Source organism: Dromaius novaehollandiae, chromosome 17 (assembly GCF_036370855.1).
Source record: "Dromaius novaehollandiae isolate bDroNov1 chromosome 17, bDroNov1.hap1, whole genome shotgun sequence".
In the NCBI taxonomy this organism is placed as follows: Eukaryota; Metazoa; Chordata; class Aves; order Casuariiformes; family Dromaiidae; genus Dromaius; species Dromaius novaehollandiae.
In genome coordinates this window covers 7,067,636-7,083,670 of record NC_088114.1, presented here as the reverse complement: position 1 = coordinate 7,083,670, position 16,035 = coordinate 7,067,636, and the positions used below count along the sequence as shown (strand labels likewise).

At 39.0% G+C, this 16,035-nt stretch overlaps 1 protein-coding gene across 2 annotated transcripts in view; it reads right to left on the bottom strand.

Moving 5' to 3' along the window:
* Nucleotides 1-16,035, bottom strand: part of ADGRD1 (adhesion G protein-coupled receptor D1) — a 165,576-nt gene that overhangs the window by 67,937 nt on the left and 81,604 nt on the right. For both annotated transcript variants that reach the window (XM_064522041.1, XM_064522042.1), the window contains 2 exons: nucleotides 7,077-7,150; nucleotides 4,956-5,079 (listed from right to left, as the gene is read on the bottom strand). In XM_064522041.1, coding sequence (XP_064378111.1) covers nucleotides 4,956-5,079; nucleotides 7,077-7,150 — 198 coding nt within the window. The remainder of the gene's footprint in view (nucleotides 1-4,955; nucleotides 5,080-7,076; nucleotides 7,151-16,035) is intronic.

The following is a 16,035-nucleotide window of genomic DNA, read 5'->3' as shown; positions in this document are numbered from 1 at the left end:
AAAACATTTATATACTAAGAAAATATGAGCTTGTACTGAGGGTATGGGGCCAAGAATAAAGCATGTGCTCTCAAGGCTGAGAATAGCCCTAGAATGCTTTTATGGTATGCGTGAACAGGGAGTCTTTCTCCTTCTATTATTTTGTTGGAATCTAAAACATCAGCAGTGTACCTTGAGGGGAAAAAAATGATCTTTTCCTTTTTTTTAATGTCAATTTTAAATAAAATAATCATTTTTAAGGGACAGTAACAATGAAATCACAGTGGGGAAATGGGACCATTAGAAGATATTGCCCCTCAAGGCAGCTCTTTGTCTTCAGCTCAAAAACATCATTTTGCAGCTACTCCAAACTCCACACACACACACTGGAAAGAATCTGAGTGAACTTTCAATACTGTTTGCAATACTCATTTGTTCATGCAAAGCTAATTCCATTTCCTGCTCAAATTTAGCATAACTCAGAAGAAAAAGTCACCATCTTTGACAAAACAGTTGTCATACAAGCTCAGCTCTCTGAAGATTAGAAATGCTTGCCAGAAGTATTTATGTGGCAGGTTACTTTTGGGGAATGTCTCTTATTTTCAGTATTCCTTGCTTAGGGACCTTGGCTTTGTCTGAACTCAGAGTATGTCATACTCTCCAGCTGTGAACTGCAACTGTCTCTTGAAATACCTGCAATATGTCATTAATGGAAAGCTTATGCTTTCACAAAGAGGAGCTGCGCAAATCAGACCACCGATCATGCTGAACTGGTCTCCAGCACTCATGGATTTCCACATCAATTTCTGTCTTCCCACTGATGTTTTCCCAGGTCTGAAGCTAGTCTATACATGCTGGTCTGCATCATGTATCTTTGGAATCATCCATGTTCCTCCCCCCACTTTTGTTTAATGCTTTCTATACATCTCCCTGTCTTTCTGCAAGCGATGGTAGAACTTTTTGCCTGTTTCTATTGTTAAGTTGACTAGTGCATTATGTTAATGGCTGTCACGGAGCCCTTGGAGAGGAAGTCTGCCTGTTTGTTTTATCCTGACAACTGCTCTTATCAGTAAGATGGAGAGAAAGGGAAACAATACCTTGCACAGGAGGGGAATGGAAATACAAGGCAGCAAAAGTACAATTCCCATGAAGAACGAAGTCATCTTTTTGAATCAAATAACAGCTTTTGATTAAAACCTCTCCAATTTTTAGACATTCCATTTCCAATAAGTTAGTAACATTTTCCATGAAAACCAACCCTTTTTGTAAAAAACTGAATGTAGACAAAAAATAAATGTTCCATCAAAAATACTGTTCACATGGAAAAATTTAATCCAGTTCTATTTATATGGCCACAAATATATAATAGCTATTTAAATAGAACTGTTCAAATGTGGGCAGATGCATACACCCACCCTCTCTTTTTCACATCTAATATTATCTGTGAAACTTCATTTATGACAAGAAAAATACAATATACAAAAGTTAAAGATCTAATATAGCATCACTGTAAAAATTTCTTAGAGCATTGACAATCTGGTATTCAAACTGGTGATTTATTTGGGCATTATTGAACCTTGGTTCACGAATTTCAGAACATGGTGAATAAACATGTATATGTGTTTAAAATCCACAGCATTTTAACATTTACTTAACAGGCTTCCAAGGATGGCAGAGAAAAATTTCCAATTGTCTAGTTGATTGAGTAGGCTCTATTACTTAGACATACAAAACAAATATTTAGCAAATGCTTTAGGAATTTACATCTGAGCATAGTCTGCTTGTAAAGCTCAAAAGCTATGGGGCTCACCTTTGCCTGAATCCTAACTTCATACCAATTAGACAATGAAGACACCTGTTTTTTTCACAGATTAAAAAGATTAGTACTGAATAAACTGTCAATTCAAAGCGACATCTTGGTCAAAGATTTGGGATGAGATTTTCTGATGAACTCTGAGAGAGCACTACATAATTCCTGTTCCTATGGGTTGGCCATTAAGGCAAGTTCAAGGTATGGCGTCCCTCTTTGCCTGGTTTGTTAGTGGCAGCATTACCTGAGAGTCCCCGTGGACCCCATCTCAATGCAGCCTCCTCGCATCCCTTACATCAAGCTTGCGCAGGTAATGAGATGGCCAGGGAAGAGAGCCAGGCAGACATGTAGGTCAGGCTCATTGCCCTGCCGATGACTGAATCAGTATTTCTCCAAGCTACAATGCATTTATAAATTCTGCCAGTGGAGGTGCATGCCTGAATGATATGACTGAGCTTTCTGGGTGCAGTGTGTACTCTGTAGGCTGCTGGTTTGTGCCAAATCCAGAAATCAAGAGTTGTTTTTAGCTGAACATTGAGAAGTTAGAAATGAATGATTATTTTCTACCTAGACTGTACAATTTTCCATTGAAATCTGCAGCAACCATTTCAGATTATCATGATTTGCACTAGGAACATATGGATTCTATACCGGAAGTACAACTGCAAGGCAATTACTCTCACCTTCCAGAATTTCACTTTTCCTGCCAAAAAATCTATTGATTCCCTCCTCCATGTTGAGAACAGAAAATGTTGTTTTAAAAAAGAAACTACTAAGGACAGACTTATCCAGGGCTCTGTCACATAGGGAAGTTTTCTATGCATCAGAGTGGCTAGGTCTGCGCATCTCACACATTCACTTAACATCGCAGCAGCACTTTTTTTTTTTTAATTATCATAAAGAAAGAAAAAAGGACTGCAAAAGTATTCCATGCAAACTTTGTCTGATGGAAATACATTAGAACAGAAAGATAAGAAGGGAGAAAATACTGAAAATAGAACCATTAAATGACTGTGAGGAACAGGACAACGTATTCATGTTTCCAACCTTTCCTATTTATGCCTTTCAGCTCTCTTTAAAAAAGTTTGTTTGACTCCAAAGACTTTACTATAAACTGTGTTTGATCTCCAATTGCTAATATTGCATAATATTAAAGCTTATTCCAGCACTTCATTAATCATAACAATCACAACTCTGTTTATCTGAAAGTTAGAGCTTTGAGAACTGTTCTCCACTGGGGAATCAACTAATCTTATTCCAGCATTTAAGTGGTGAACTCGCTGTGTAATCTTGGATAAATCACTTAATCTCTGTGTACTGCTCCTTAAAACTCGGTTAATAATAATGCCTTTCTCCCATTCTCACTGGATGGAAAGCTCTTCTGGCAAAGCTGTATTTTATTATGAGTACAAAGAATTCCTAGAAAAATCATACTTAGAAACCAGCTGGGGCTTTACAAGTAATACTAATTGTTAGATAAAAACTGGGTGACTTGAGTGAGCTACCCTCCATATACAAATGGACAGGCTAATACAAAAGAGCTCTTAGTATTAATTAAGCTCTTTGGATAGCAGTCACTAAAATATAATGATCATGCTGCTCTAAATTGTGACCCTGACTTCAGTGGCATTACACTGAGTTTTCACCAGGTATCAGGGATTAAACAAGAAACAAGAAGCAACCCCATCATTCAAAGCAATTAATGGGAGCCTGAGATATGGTCTCATAGTCAGTGCAGCCACACCAACAGAACTGGTAAAAACCCTTTAGTTGTATAATAGAGGACACCAGAATTGCTAGTAACACACAGTGATAAACATGACATGAGGACTCCAGAAAGCTGAAAGCTGGTGGTGGAAAAAAGAAAATTGGTATCAAGGCTATGTCTTGGCAAACTTCTTTCTCAGTTTGTTAATTTATATTATTAGTATGGTGTCTGTAGAATGCTGAGAATGTGCCAGAGCATATAAATTTCATAGACAATCAGTATATATTTCTTTAAACGGATGTTTTGTAAATTATTTTATATTATGTTCATTATTTATTAACCCGGGGTTGTTGACAGCAGGGCTTAAGCACTACCTCCATAGAATCCCCCTGACAGAAGCACACCCAAATAAAGCAGTAAAGCCTTATTTCTAGTGTATGGGGAACACTGTTTGCCTGCTAAGATCCAGTATGGGGTTGGTATTACCTGGTGCTGAGTTTTGGGAAGGAGATCCTTCAGCAGGCTCAGACCAGCACTTCACTTACAAGGAGCTGACACTCTGCTCCATCTCTGAGGAAATCTCAAGGCATCACAAGGTATTGTGAAGAGAAGAAAATGTTGCTGAAGAGCACAACAGGTTTACCATCAATCAACTTCAGCTGAAACCACTAACCAGTATGAATAGCAAGTAGAAGGCCCAAGGTTAACAAGGGAAGTTGCACATTCATGCTGAAAAGGAGGCTTGCTTGTTAACTCTCTGGACAAAGGAACTGAGCAAAGAGAAACTATAGATGAAGGGCTCACTTTCAACTCTGAAACCTTGATTTCTTTCTGTTATTTCTTCTGCACAAGCTACTGCTTGGCAGTTAGGTAAAGAAACAGCAGCAGGGAGGCACTTGGAAACCTGGGCTACGCAGTTTCCCCATCACTGGCAGAGCACGTTAGGGACCAGCTGGCAGCAGAGCTTGCTTCAGACAGAGTTCAAATTTGGGCTGTTCGTACTCCATGAATCTAGTTAGCAAAACCCTTAAACAGCCACATCTCAGCTGTCTCAGTCTTGAAAAAAAATCATAAAAAACAGAATGGGGAAGTACTTATTAGTTCATCTTCTGGCCTTGCCTCTATTCTGGAATCATCTGTACAGCATGTCTTCCGGTGCTTTGCCTGCCCAGTATTTTAAGAAATCATGCCAAAAGTGTGAGAATAAAGTCCAGCACCTCAGAATTTCCACCTACCACAGATGTGTTTCATTTCATGCTCCATTTCAATTCGCAAAAGTTTTAGAATGCATAGTCAAGAAATATTAAAACAACATCCCAGAAAGCAAGACATGGAATAAATTTGAGTTGGGCAAAAATGAGCTTAATTTCAATCACTTACTGATGTGATTTGTGGATGCAACTGATGTATTTATGCTTTGTTTTGAACAGACAGATTTACTCCTTTTCTCAGTCTCACCTTTAGAGGCACTACTTGCATCAGAATGGCGAAGTTAGTGAGGTGGTTACAAAGACACACGGAGTAATTGAGGTCCCCACTCTCACGCACACAGCCTTCATTAGACCAAACACCAGTTCCATTCCTGCAAAGCACACAAAAATGGAACGTAAACTCTATCAAAATAAGTTCTATTTATGTTAATTTGGCATGCATTGTATTATAGAGGAGAAGTAAAGTCTTGAAAGACATCTCAGGCTGATACATCCACAACATCGTTAGTGTATTCTCTGTTCCATGATGAAAATAGTCAAGGAAAATATTAACTGGAACAGGGCCCAAATCAGCCTCCTATAAGACTGCCACTAGAGGTTTCTTCCCAGTTTTATAACCAGTGACTGATAATTACATTTCTTGATAACACTGTGCAACCCATTTATGGTATTTCACCTAGCCCCGATTTTCTGTATTTTGAGAACTGTCTATGAAAATATTGTATCAGACAAGTCAATAATCTTGCAAAAGCCAGAGCATATCGTATCTATTGTCTCTCCCTTATTCATTGTCCCACTTACCTGTCAAAATAAGTAATTTAGACTGAGCGTGATTTCTAATGACTAATCTATGTCAATTGTTTTTTGTCACTTCATCCTCAGGGGCAGCGAGGAGCAGCTCGTGCTCCCCTAAGGCTATGGCTGGACTGGCCACGTGGCCTGGTCCTAGGACTGTGCATTGATGTGGTCCTCACTGGCTTGCTTCTTCTCAGAGCCAGCGATTCGGGTTACCTGGAAACCACTGCGCAAACACAGCCCAATCGGGAGTCCTGTGACAGAGCAGGGATGTGGAAGGCATGCTCAAACTTCTGGGAGGGCTCCACGGGCTCAGGTACTGCAGGTTGCCCACCCAGGATGACTGCCTCTCAACCGACTGTTTATTACTTTTAATATTATTCTAGGTCCTGAAGCTAGACAAATGATCTGTAATTTTCTGGGTCTTTATTTTAGAGGGAGGTATTACCTCAGCCTTTTCCTGTCTTTTGGGACCTCCTTCAGTTCCCAAAGAGAGTCTTTCATAGGTCAGAAACCAATTCCTTATTCTTTAACTACCATGCAACAGGGAATAAGAGCATCTTGACACAAATAAAACTCATGTGGAAGGGCAGATTTCATATTACAGTTTCTATCCTGAGGCAGAGCCTCAAGGGCTCAATTCCCAGTGGAACGTGATACGGGAACAATGCCCCAACCCCATTAATTCGCTTCAGTAAAATCTGTTTCTAATTTATTATAATCTGTGAGTAACCATAACAACAAGTAACTTCAGGCAGCTGGGACAGTTCAACATACTTGAAACAAAACTTCAATATAACAATTACACTGACCTTCCCATGTGCATGCTGGATAGGAGGGATCACAGCATTGCAAGCCATTTCTACATCAATTAAGCTTATACCGTTACAGCTCAAGAATTGTTAATCCTTATGAAATTCAAAATTCACTATTTTTATTCTTTCTCAATTAAATCAGTAACAGCAGCATGCTTGGAAATCAAGAACACATTAAATATATTCACAATACATTTGCTAAAAAGATAGCTACCGTTTTTGCATAATTCCTTTTTTCTCAGTGAAATTTAGGGTTATATTTATTTACCTTTTATTCTGTTTTGCATTCAGGGACATAACTTTTCTTCACTGCATGCACTGACAAAAACTCACAGTTCTGAAATATTCTGAGGGGGTCCCATTCTGCTCTTCTATTTTATTGTGAATCAGGCATAGATCCAGTGAAAACAATGGCTCTGCTGGAGGTATGCCAATTTAAAACATCCAATCCTCTGCCCAAATGGACATATTCACAAACCATCATAAGCATGATCAATATCGGTCTGCATTTTGGTTTTGATTCCAAAATTTTTCAGTCTCTCAATCATGTACTTAACAAAGGGTCATTGAATAAAAACTCCCTGTTTACAGTAAAAGGTGACTATGAATTGTATTTGTTGTAAACCCAGTGGCTTCATTAACAATTTAACAATTCCCATGATCAAAGAGAACAAGAAGAATATAGGTAACATCTAGGATCACAAACTGTGTGCAATCGGATTAAACAAAGTTAAAGAACTTCAAATTATGTAACATACCTATAGTCCAGAAATGCACAGTAAAGATGGACTTTGTTGCTCTTATTTACTGCTTGGCTGTATTGTATAGGAGTCTGCAAGAAAAAAAAAGATAAACCCTGAAGAAAAGTATAAAAAGAACAAAAATCTGCTTTCTATTTAACTAGTTTAAATTCTAATAACTTCAACAGATTTATTCTAGATTAACATGTGGTAAATGAAAGCAAAGTTTGCCAGTCTTCATGGCTTGAACACAAACCCCAAACAGGCAAAGGCTGGTATTCAGTCTTAATTTTACATACTAGGATTAAGCTTATATCACTCTGAGTGAAATCTGTGTCCCATTTGAGTAAATAGCAGAACAGGACTACTTACTGTAGATATGTACATACATGTAAATATGTATGTTAATTTTTACACGGTCAGGACCTTATTCTTCAGCATACATTTGGCTTCTTTGGCTTTTGTCTTCATTAGGTAATAAAAATCCATCATTTTAGGATTAAAAATACTGAGAACCCCCCCCAAACATTTTCTTTCCAGAATAGTGATTATTTTTAAATATACAATCAAACTGAAAGACCGTAAAAGTGCCATAATCCAAGATTTTATTTTAACAGACCTTGGCATTATGATCACCTAATTTTTATCTTCCATGAACAGATTTAGCCACTAACTCAATCTTTGCCATTCAGAAAGGTTTGACATCCCATTCTCCACTGTGTTACACCAGTTTCATGACAAAATAGTTCATATGATATTGGACTGAAGAAGCAGAAGTAAAAATTTGTTATAGACAAGGCATGCAAACCAAAGGATTTCCAGGATCTGTTCTACTCTTTTCAATATTTATTAAAAAAAAAAAATCTCGGAAGTCTACATTGTCTTACACCCTACCTTAAGGCTTTTTTTTTTTTTTTTTTGTAGGAGTCTTCAGCATAAACAAATCACTAGGGAATTAACAGCCCTCAGATCATTACAACACAAGGCCAATACTGTCAAGCCAGAAGATAACGAAGTCTCTCATTGTTTTAGTGAAAAAAAAAACCAAATAAACCTATGTTACACATCATGCTGAAACTCAAGCAAGTGCAAGTCTCTGATGCAATTTTTCCGTCTCCTTTCCCACAAGTCCAACAGTGAAGTGTCAGGCACGAGGTAGCACAGTTCCCTCCTTTTTAGTGATAACAAAGCATTTCTGCCTGACACAGGACATTCACACTGGATTTCCACGCACTTCAAGTAGCTATGCAGTAGATAAGCCCATTTATTAATTTGTTCTTAACTCATATCTCTGGATAACATAAATGGAATTTTCCTATCTGCTTGAGCAACATCTCTGCACAAAATTCCTAGTTCCTTGACTGATCCTGGATACCTTGTTTTCCCCAAGCTTTCATCTTAGAAACAGCCAACATTGCAGGTCAGGTACTTACAGAAGCATAGCTTAATGAAGAGATAAGTTTGTTACTTATCTGCTAAGGGTCTTTATTTCTCCTTTGGTTCTAGCCAGATCCTCTAGCCTTTTTCCATGAGGCAAGCAAGTAAACAGTAGCCTGATGTGTGTGGGACCAAAATCTAATGTAGCTGGATGGAGAGGAAAGAACTGTCTGCTTTCTGTCTCTTGGTGATGGTCATAAGACAAACTGGCCCCACCATGTTTTAGGCAGTTGAACAGCTACATTGTACATATTTATAATTTAAGCAGTGTGGTCTGATGACAGAGTACCATGAAAAAAAATGGGTAACTCTACCAGCACTAATTTTAGTTACTCCATGCACTAGTTGTGTCAACTCTGGACAAATTTTTGCAGGGCTAGATCTTGTTTTGTGATGTGAGCAGCAGTTATCATCCATACAGAGCCTCAATGCATAGAATGCAATTTATATACTGGAGATTATTATTAGTAAAAATGATATAGAATAGAAAACAGCAGTGCAGTATAACCCCAGACTGCACACAGTCCCTGTGCTGACAGAGTGCAGAGAGCTGCAGACTTTCCGCTCTCACAAGTGTGCCACATTGGGAAGTGATAATAGGACAAGATTCAAGTCCCCCATCACCAGGAAATATCTCTCTGATATAATCTGCACTCCACTTATGCTGCTTTCTTTCAAGCTATGGTGATGGAGATGTAATAACCCCAAGTATGCTACGTTAATCAGCACAGAGGATTCCTTCTTCCTCGCTGGCCGCTCCCTAAAGGCCCTTCGCAAGGCCAAGATCTGACTCGTGGGTTCCCTATTAGATGCATTTCAGAGAGTCCCTTGTCACTAGTCTAATCTTTTAATAAAAGCAAGGCTTCTCCACACCTTCCAAATTGTGAACTTCTTATGAAATATGAACTGCCTTTTAGAAACTACTTCCTTTGCTTAATCCCACTTCTTGATGCTCAGAACTTGTCTGAAGACCACCAGTTTAGAAACTGCAGAAGACTAACGATCCATAACCCACAGCTGGAAAACTGCCTTCAGTGACTTCAGTTAATCTAGAGTTTCACTGGCAGAGTTCATTTTGTTTTAGCAGCAGCAAGGGCATGTAGCATAGTGTTTGCCCATTATGCTGTATAATGTTATGTCCATCAGGTCTACAACTTTCCTGAAGAAAGCAACTGGAAGAATTCATACCGTCAGTTTGTAATACAAATTACTTCAATTGTATGACAGACAGACAGACAGAGGCTAAAAGAGAGGGAGAGAGAGATGTGCTGTAATAGCAGCTAAGATCATACAATAGCTGTCATTTCCAATTTGCAAGATAACTCTAGATAAATCTCGATTCTTAATACACTAATGGAAAGGGCACTTCAGGGTCAGGTTGGAATGAGATGTGTACTTCAGTTGTGTATCTTTTTACACAAATAAAACCCAGATGTATGTTTTACCCTCAATTAAATGCCTCTGGCAATGGAAAAATTATTGTTTTTCTCTGTCTTTAACTCTAAACACAGATGTCACTCATTAGATAAACAGGTACACCAAGTGAGGCTATATAATCTCTGGACTACGAGCTGTCCAGAAGTTTGTGCATACCCACACAGGAAAAGAATAGATATATAATGTGTATACAAGAAGTGCAAATGACGGTTTGTCAATTTACTACTTCTCTTTAGAGAATATATTCCATATTTTAACACATACAATGTAGGCCTCACAAGGTTTTGCAGTGCCATTCATGGTAACTGCATCTAACACTCACCTTCTTAGACTTCATTGAAGTTCTGCAACAAAACTGTCATTAGAATAGAAACCCACCCTAGATATAAGAAACTGACTACAGGGGGGAATAAGCCTTCACTGATCTTCAGTGGCTCACATTTAAAGTAACCATTAATCTATGAAAACAAATTTACAGTGTCTCAATACTGCATTTCTTAAGTTAAACTCTATGTGTGACAGCTCATATGTGACCTGGATCCTGTAGTACTGAGGATATTGATTTAATGACATTGATAACAGAGAGCTTAATATACAAGTAGTCTTTTACACTAAAAGATTAAGTCACTTGTGTGTTTATAAAAGCTTGTGGACGGAAAGTGTATGCAGTGTTTAGTACCGTGGAGAGGGAAAGTACTGGTACACTAAGTAATCTAGGATCTGTACAGGAGTTCTCCCTTCTCTCAGTTCTTTGTATCAGTTCTTCTGCATGGAGAGGGATACATACTGCTTCTTCAAAAAAGCATAATGTGTTAAATGAGGTAATAGCCAGGATACTGGCCAGCAACAGCCAGGAATGCAACCCATGTCCATTCCTGTCTGATGGAGCAGCTAGCTTGGGACTGTCTCTATTCACACCGTTTATGGCAATATAGCTGTTCTGCATCCCTTACACTAGCCACTGACTCTTGGTAAGTTAGTCAGACTTAGAAGCAAGCCACAGAAATTCATTGTATCTGTTGAGAGCATATAGAGTATATGCATGGACGTGTGATAGGGATATGCTACTTACAATTCTGGGAACTAGGCACAAGGCCATGGTTAGTGGGGGAGGAGGCCAAAACAAGGGGGGGCAGGGGGCTGAAATGACTGCTGGAAACCTTCAGAAAAACCTAGTTGCAGGAAATGTCATGAACACAATTGCAGAAGAAAAACAGCCAGCCAGCTGCTACCAGGGAGAATTGCCAAGAAAGAGAAGCCAAGCGAAGGGTGGGGTGAACCTTTATGAGATTAGCTTGTTTCTCCTCTCCTCCCCTGATTTGAAAAAGCAAACAAATACTTAGCTCCATAGTGGTGGCCATCAAGTGAGGAGGGTGTGCACCTTCTAATTCAGTGCATACTTTCCTCCTATGTGAAGAAAGAGAATTCTGTGGCACAGATCTGCCACTGATGTAAACTCTGTAGTTCAATCCAAGCCCGATGAGTTAGATGCTGGACTTCTCATCTTCCAAAGCAGTTGATAATTTACCCCATTGAGTTCAGTTTGGAGTTGTCTTGTCTCTGCTTACAAAATACAGCATTTTGTTTAAGTCAGGGATTTTGAAGTTTTTCCCGCTCTACTTCTAAGAACAGCATAGATTATTTTGAAGGGGTCAAGAAAAGGCACAAAACAAGTCTCTTGTCAGTAAGCTTATGTCCTTTGTGCAGTTCACAGCCCCACTGAAATATTCTTACAGGTCCATGAATCAAAAATCCTTTCGATTCTAATTCACGGCTTAAATTAGAGACTAAAATTATGGTTCTAATTTAAGGATTTCCTGTCCTCACAGTGACATCTTCACTGTTAGCATGACCCATCCAGGACCACGTGATCTCTTGACTTTCCCTCTTATATGATCTACTTCTCCTAATTACCGAGAAAATGTAAACTTAAAATGCAAAGAAAGAGAGAGAGACAGACAGGGAAAGGAGAAGGATAATAATAATAACGATGATGAAAGGTCCACAGTTCTTTCAGCTTCTGGGTGCTAAATACCATAAAAGTCAGTTTTTCCCAAGACTGCTCAAGCAAAGTTGCTGAGCTGTTGAGTAGTTTTGGCAATGGAAATTCACTGCAGCCTTTGAGTTAAAATTATAATCTCTCTGAACACATATGTACAGCTTCCAAATGGCTTTTCTTTAATGTCTAAAAATTCCTACCCTAACATAGGAGATACTGTCACTTAGATCCCTCAGGCAGTTAATGCAGCACAGCGTCAGTGGGTCAGCACTGAGGCCTGCACTCAGGAACATCTGAGCACAAAGTACCTTGCTTAGCCTCACTAAGCCACTTATCCTCTATGGACACTGCTTTCACACATTCCTGAATTTCAGAGATCTCAAATATGTAATGATATCTTTCTCCCCTTTTCCCTTTTCTTGGACCTGGGTGCATATGGGCATGATGAGTGTTTTGCACGTATTTGTTAACACTGGGGAGTGACAAGTAGTTGTACACCAAATTCTTTCTGCTTGGAAGCCAAAACTATTTAAGACACGGTACTGCAGTGTAAAACCATGCCAAACTCCCATTGACTGTAATTTGGATTAATAATGCTCACAATATTGTTGTAAATCATGGAAATAAATGGAAAGCTCAGAAAGACTGAAAAATAGCCACAGAAAGAAGACGGTTCATTTTCATTAGGGATACATAGAGCTGACTTCCATGGAAGCCTTGCACAAATAGAAACTGCAGGGTAAGGACCTTTGAAATTCAATTTGGGCAGCAACCAAGGTACATCAGTAAATATTTGATGTTTAAAATTTTTAAATGACAGTCAGTGAGAAATGGGGCTCAGCAGGGCAGCTGTTACTTATGTGAGTACCAGTAAATACAAGATTGAACTGATGATCTGTATCAAAAGCTGCTTTAATGTTTAAGTGATAAAATGATTTCTCATGTCCCTTAAAGCACAGCTCTATTCCAAAGAATGACAAAGTGAAAATAACCTTCTTTCTCTAGAAATATTCTCATTTAATTAATTAGCAACATATATAGCGCTCAGCTGGTTTTGATATGTCCTTACAGTTAAACAAATACATCCATAAGGGAGTAAAAAATTTATAAGTACTCAGTCCTCAAACCCAGCATGTTACCTAGATGTCTGAGGATGAACGAAGGATTGCAAAGTTAAATCACTGATACTGAAACACCTGGGACATGTTTTCTTACTTGTTTGAGTTCTTGCAAATCAATTCAAATGAAAGAACAAACACAAGCTTGTTTCTTTCCTGCATATTATTAATAGAATTGTTTATGTAGAGCCAAGATCATCAAACTCATTGGGACACCACATTGCTTCAACCAACTGAGGGCACCTCCAACTAGTCATTACCTCTCCAAAACTAATGAAAGCAATCTGGCTCCAAAGAGGTCTAATTTAAATCAGGTAATTTAACATGCATGTTATTTCACTCAAGTCCACGTTGAAGCGGTTACTCATTGCTTAAAAGATCTTAATCTGTTTTAATGTAATGCTACTACGGCACTCTCACTGCAGAAAAGGGATATCTAAGTACATCGACGCAGAAGAGCTGTTCTGGTCTTCCCTTCTCCCCTCTGTTGGTGCGCACGCTCGGAGCTGCCAAAACCTTATGCCTGAGAGGAAAAGAGCCCATCTTGACTGTCAGGGCCCTATAACAGTTTGCTAGACTGGCACCTAAAAAAATAAAAGTAAATCCCTCCTTCTTTCCATTTGTAGACACACCTGAAGTGGAGTTCACCAAGAGGCAGCAAACACAGAATCGGGGGCTGTTCTCCTCTAATCAAGATGCCATTTATATCTTTTACACTGTGATCTGTTTCATTGTGTCAGAGTTAAATGGTCCAGGCTGGAAATAATCTTTCAGCACAGATGAAACAAAGCCAAAACTACAAAACTACCCGACACCTGGGCTTTTGGCCTGGTTCTTCCAAGAAGTCATTTTGTGAGATTTTACTTGCCAAGGTTGGCTTGTAATGCAACTTGTTGTCACGTTCTTCCTGTGGTTCATGACTACTTTGGCACTCTTAGGCTCTTTGAAAACAGTATTTTTAATGTGAATAAAGTCAAATATTTATAAAGCTGTCTGTGCAGCCCATCTACCATCCTTACAAAATCCTAGTCACAAACTATTGTGAGCTTACTGGCTTTTCTGGATCGGTGAATGAAGTAGCAATAGTCTTCCCCCATCCTCCTTACAAACATTATAGTAAAGTAGATTTTGTGGTCATGCTGGTACATATTCATGAGAGTTTTCCAACACTGTTTAGTGAAGTGGATGACAGTCTCTTTTGTTAGGGTTTTTTATTTGTTTCCCTTTGCTGTTCCATTTTCTGCTACTCTGCATTATTATATTAAAAATGCATTGCTTTTATAAAATGAGAAGCGGATGTTCCTTCTATACACACTTTTTAATTCCCTCTGTTTTATTTAACTCTTGTGAAAGTACTTCTAAAGGGAAGCAACTAGTCTGATTGATATCAAAAAGGCTGTTTAAAAAAGGACACATTTTCTAATCCAACAGAACCATATTGAAAGAGGTAAACAAAACTTTTTTCCCCACACCTACAGTATTTTAATACAGACAGAAATATTTACCTTTGCAATACAACTATCCAGGCCCAATGTAGTGCTCTGTAACAGTAAGGAATATCTAAGCAATGACAAGCGCTGTGACAGGGGCCAGAAGGCAGGCATAAAGCATAATCTCATAAAGGGGTGCACAGAGTAGAACCGGTTTTAAGAATACTTCTCCTATTGGGTAATATTTCCACAATTCTTAGTTTCCAAAACAGTGCTTAGGCTTTTCCTCCTTATGGCATTTTTTTAGAAGAGAAATATTTGCATCAGATGACAGCCATTCAAGACACTCAGATTTAACATTTAAACTGCATTCATGATTCACAATTCCCATGTTACTGAAGCAGACAGAATTTAAATCAGAAAAAAGAAATTGTGAGAACTCAGCGCTAAGCAGTTACCAGTTGTGCACTTAGCCCATCATGCCACACTACCTGTGTTAGGAGCGGCTCGGAAATGGAGGCCTTAACAGGACGCAAAGGCATTCGGTGCCTGGGAATGTTGCTCAGATTTCCGCAGGACAGTCACCGATACCCCAGATGAGACATGCTCAAATTTATGATAACCAGATTTCACAAAGTGCTCAGCTGAAACTGATACCCCTGGAAACTGGGGGTTCAATCCCTATGACGAGCAAGCACCAACAACAGTCAGAAGTTGCACTGAATTCAAAAGCAACAAGCAGCTACAAAATACAAGAGCAAAGGCAAATCTCACTGGCACGGTTCGGTTTCAGTTGTACCTGCTTCTTTGCCAATACACAAATGAAGCCTGGATTAGCAAATATCTCTGTTTCCTGCAGGACTGAAAGCCATAATCAGAAGAAGAATCAGTCAATACTTACTCATATTTACATGGCAGAGGCTTTAGAGAATATTTAGGTAATTTTCCATACAAGGAGCCATAGTAGTTAGCCCAAGACAGACTGCCAAGTGAAGAATCAATATGTATTGCCTTTTCTAAGTAGACAAAGAGGAGAAAAATCACAAATGTGTCTTCATAATTTTCCTGCACAAAGACCAAAGTCTTTGTCCTTATTTTTGAAGAGCACAAGGACTGTGACAGCCTAGAGCAGTGAAACATTAAAATTTCATCTACTCTGCATGATATTAATAGGAATAGTGGAATTTTTATGGTATTATTGGGAATAATGTATTTTTCTTTCTTTATAAAGACTTCGGTGCCCTGCATATCACCTGCAAGTACAAAATTAGCTACGGGGAAGGGGTGACTTTGGAAGTCTGGAACCGCCAGAATCGTGCTGTGGCCAAATCCTGCTGGGCGAGAAGGACAAAGACCATGGGAACGGGAACAGGACAAGGGGCCAAGGTGGCTGGTCATGGGGGAGTTCCCCGAGCTTCCTTTGTCATCCCAGTTAAGTTAGCAAGACTTTGCCCCGGGGGCTGTAGCTGAAGTTCAGTCCTGTCTCTCACATACGTATGTACAAACAAACAAGCACATATATATAAACAAGGGCTCAGCAACATAGTTGCAGCTTG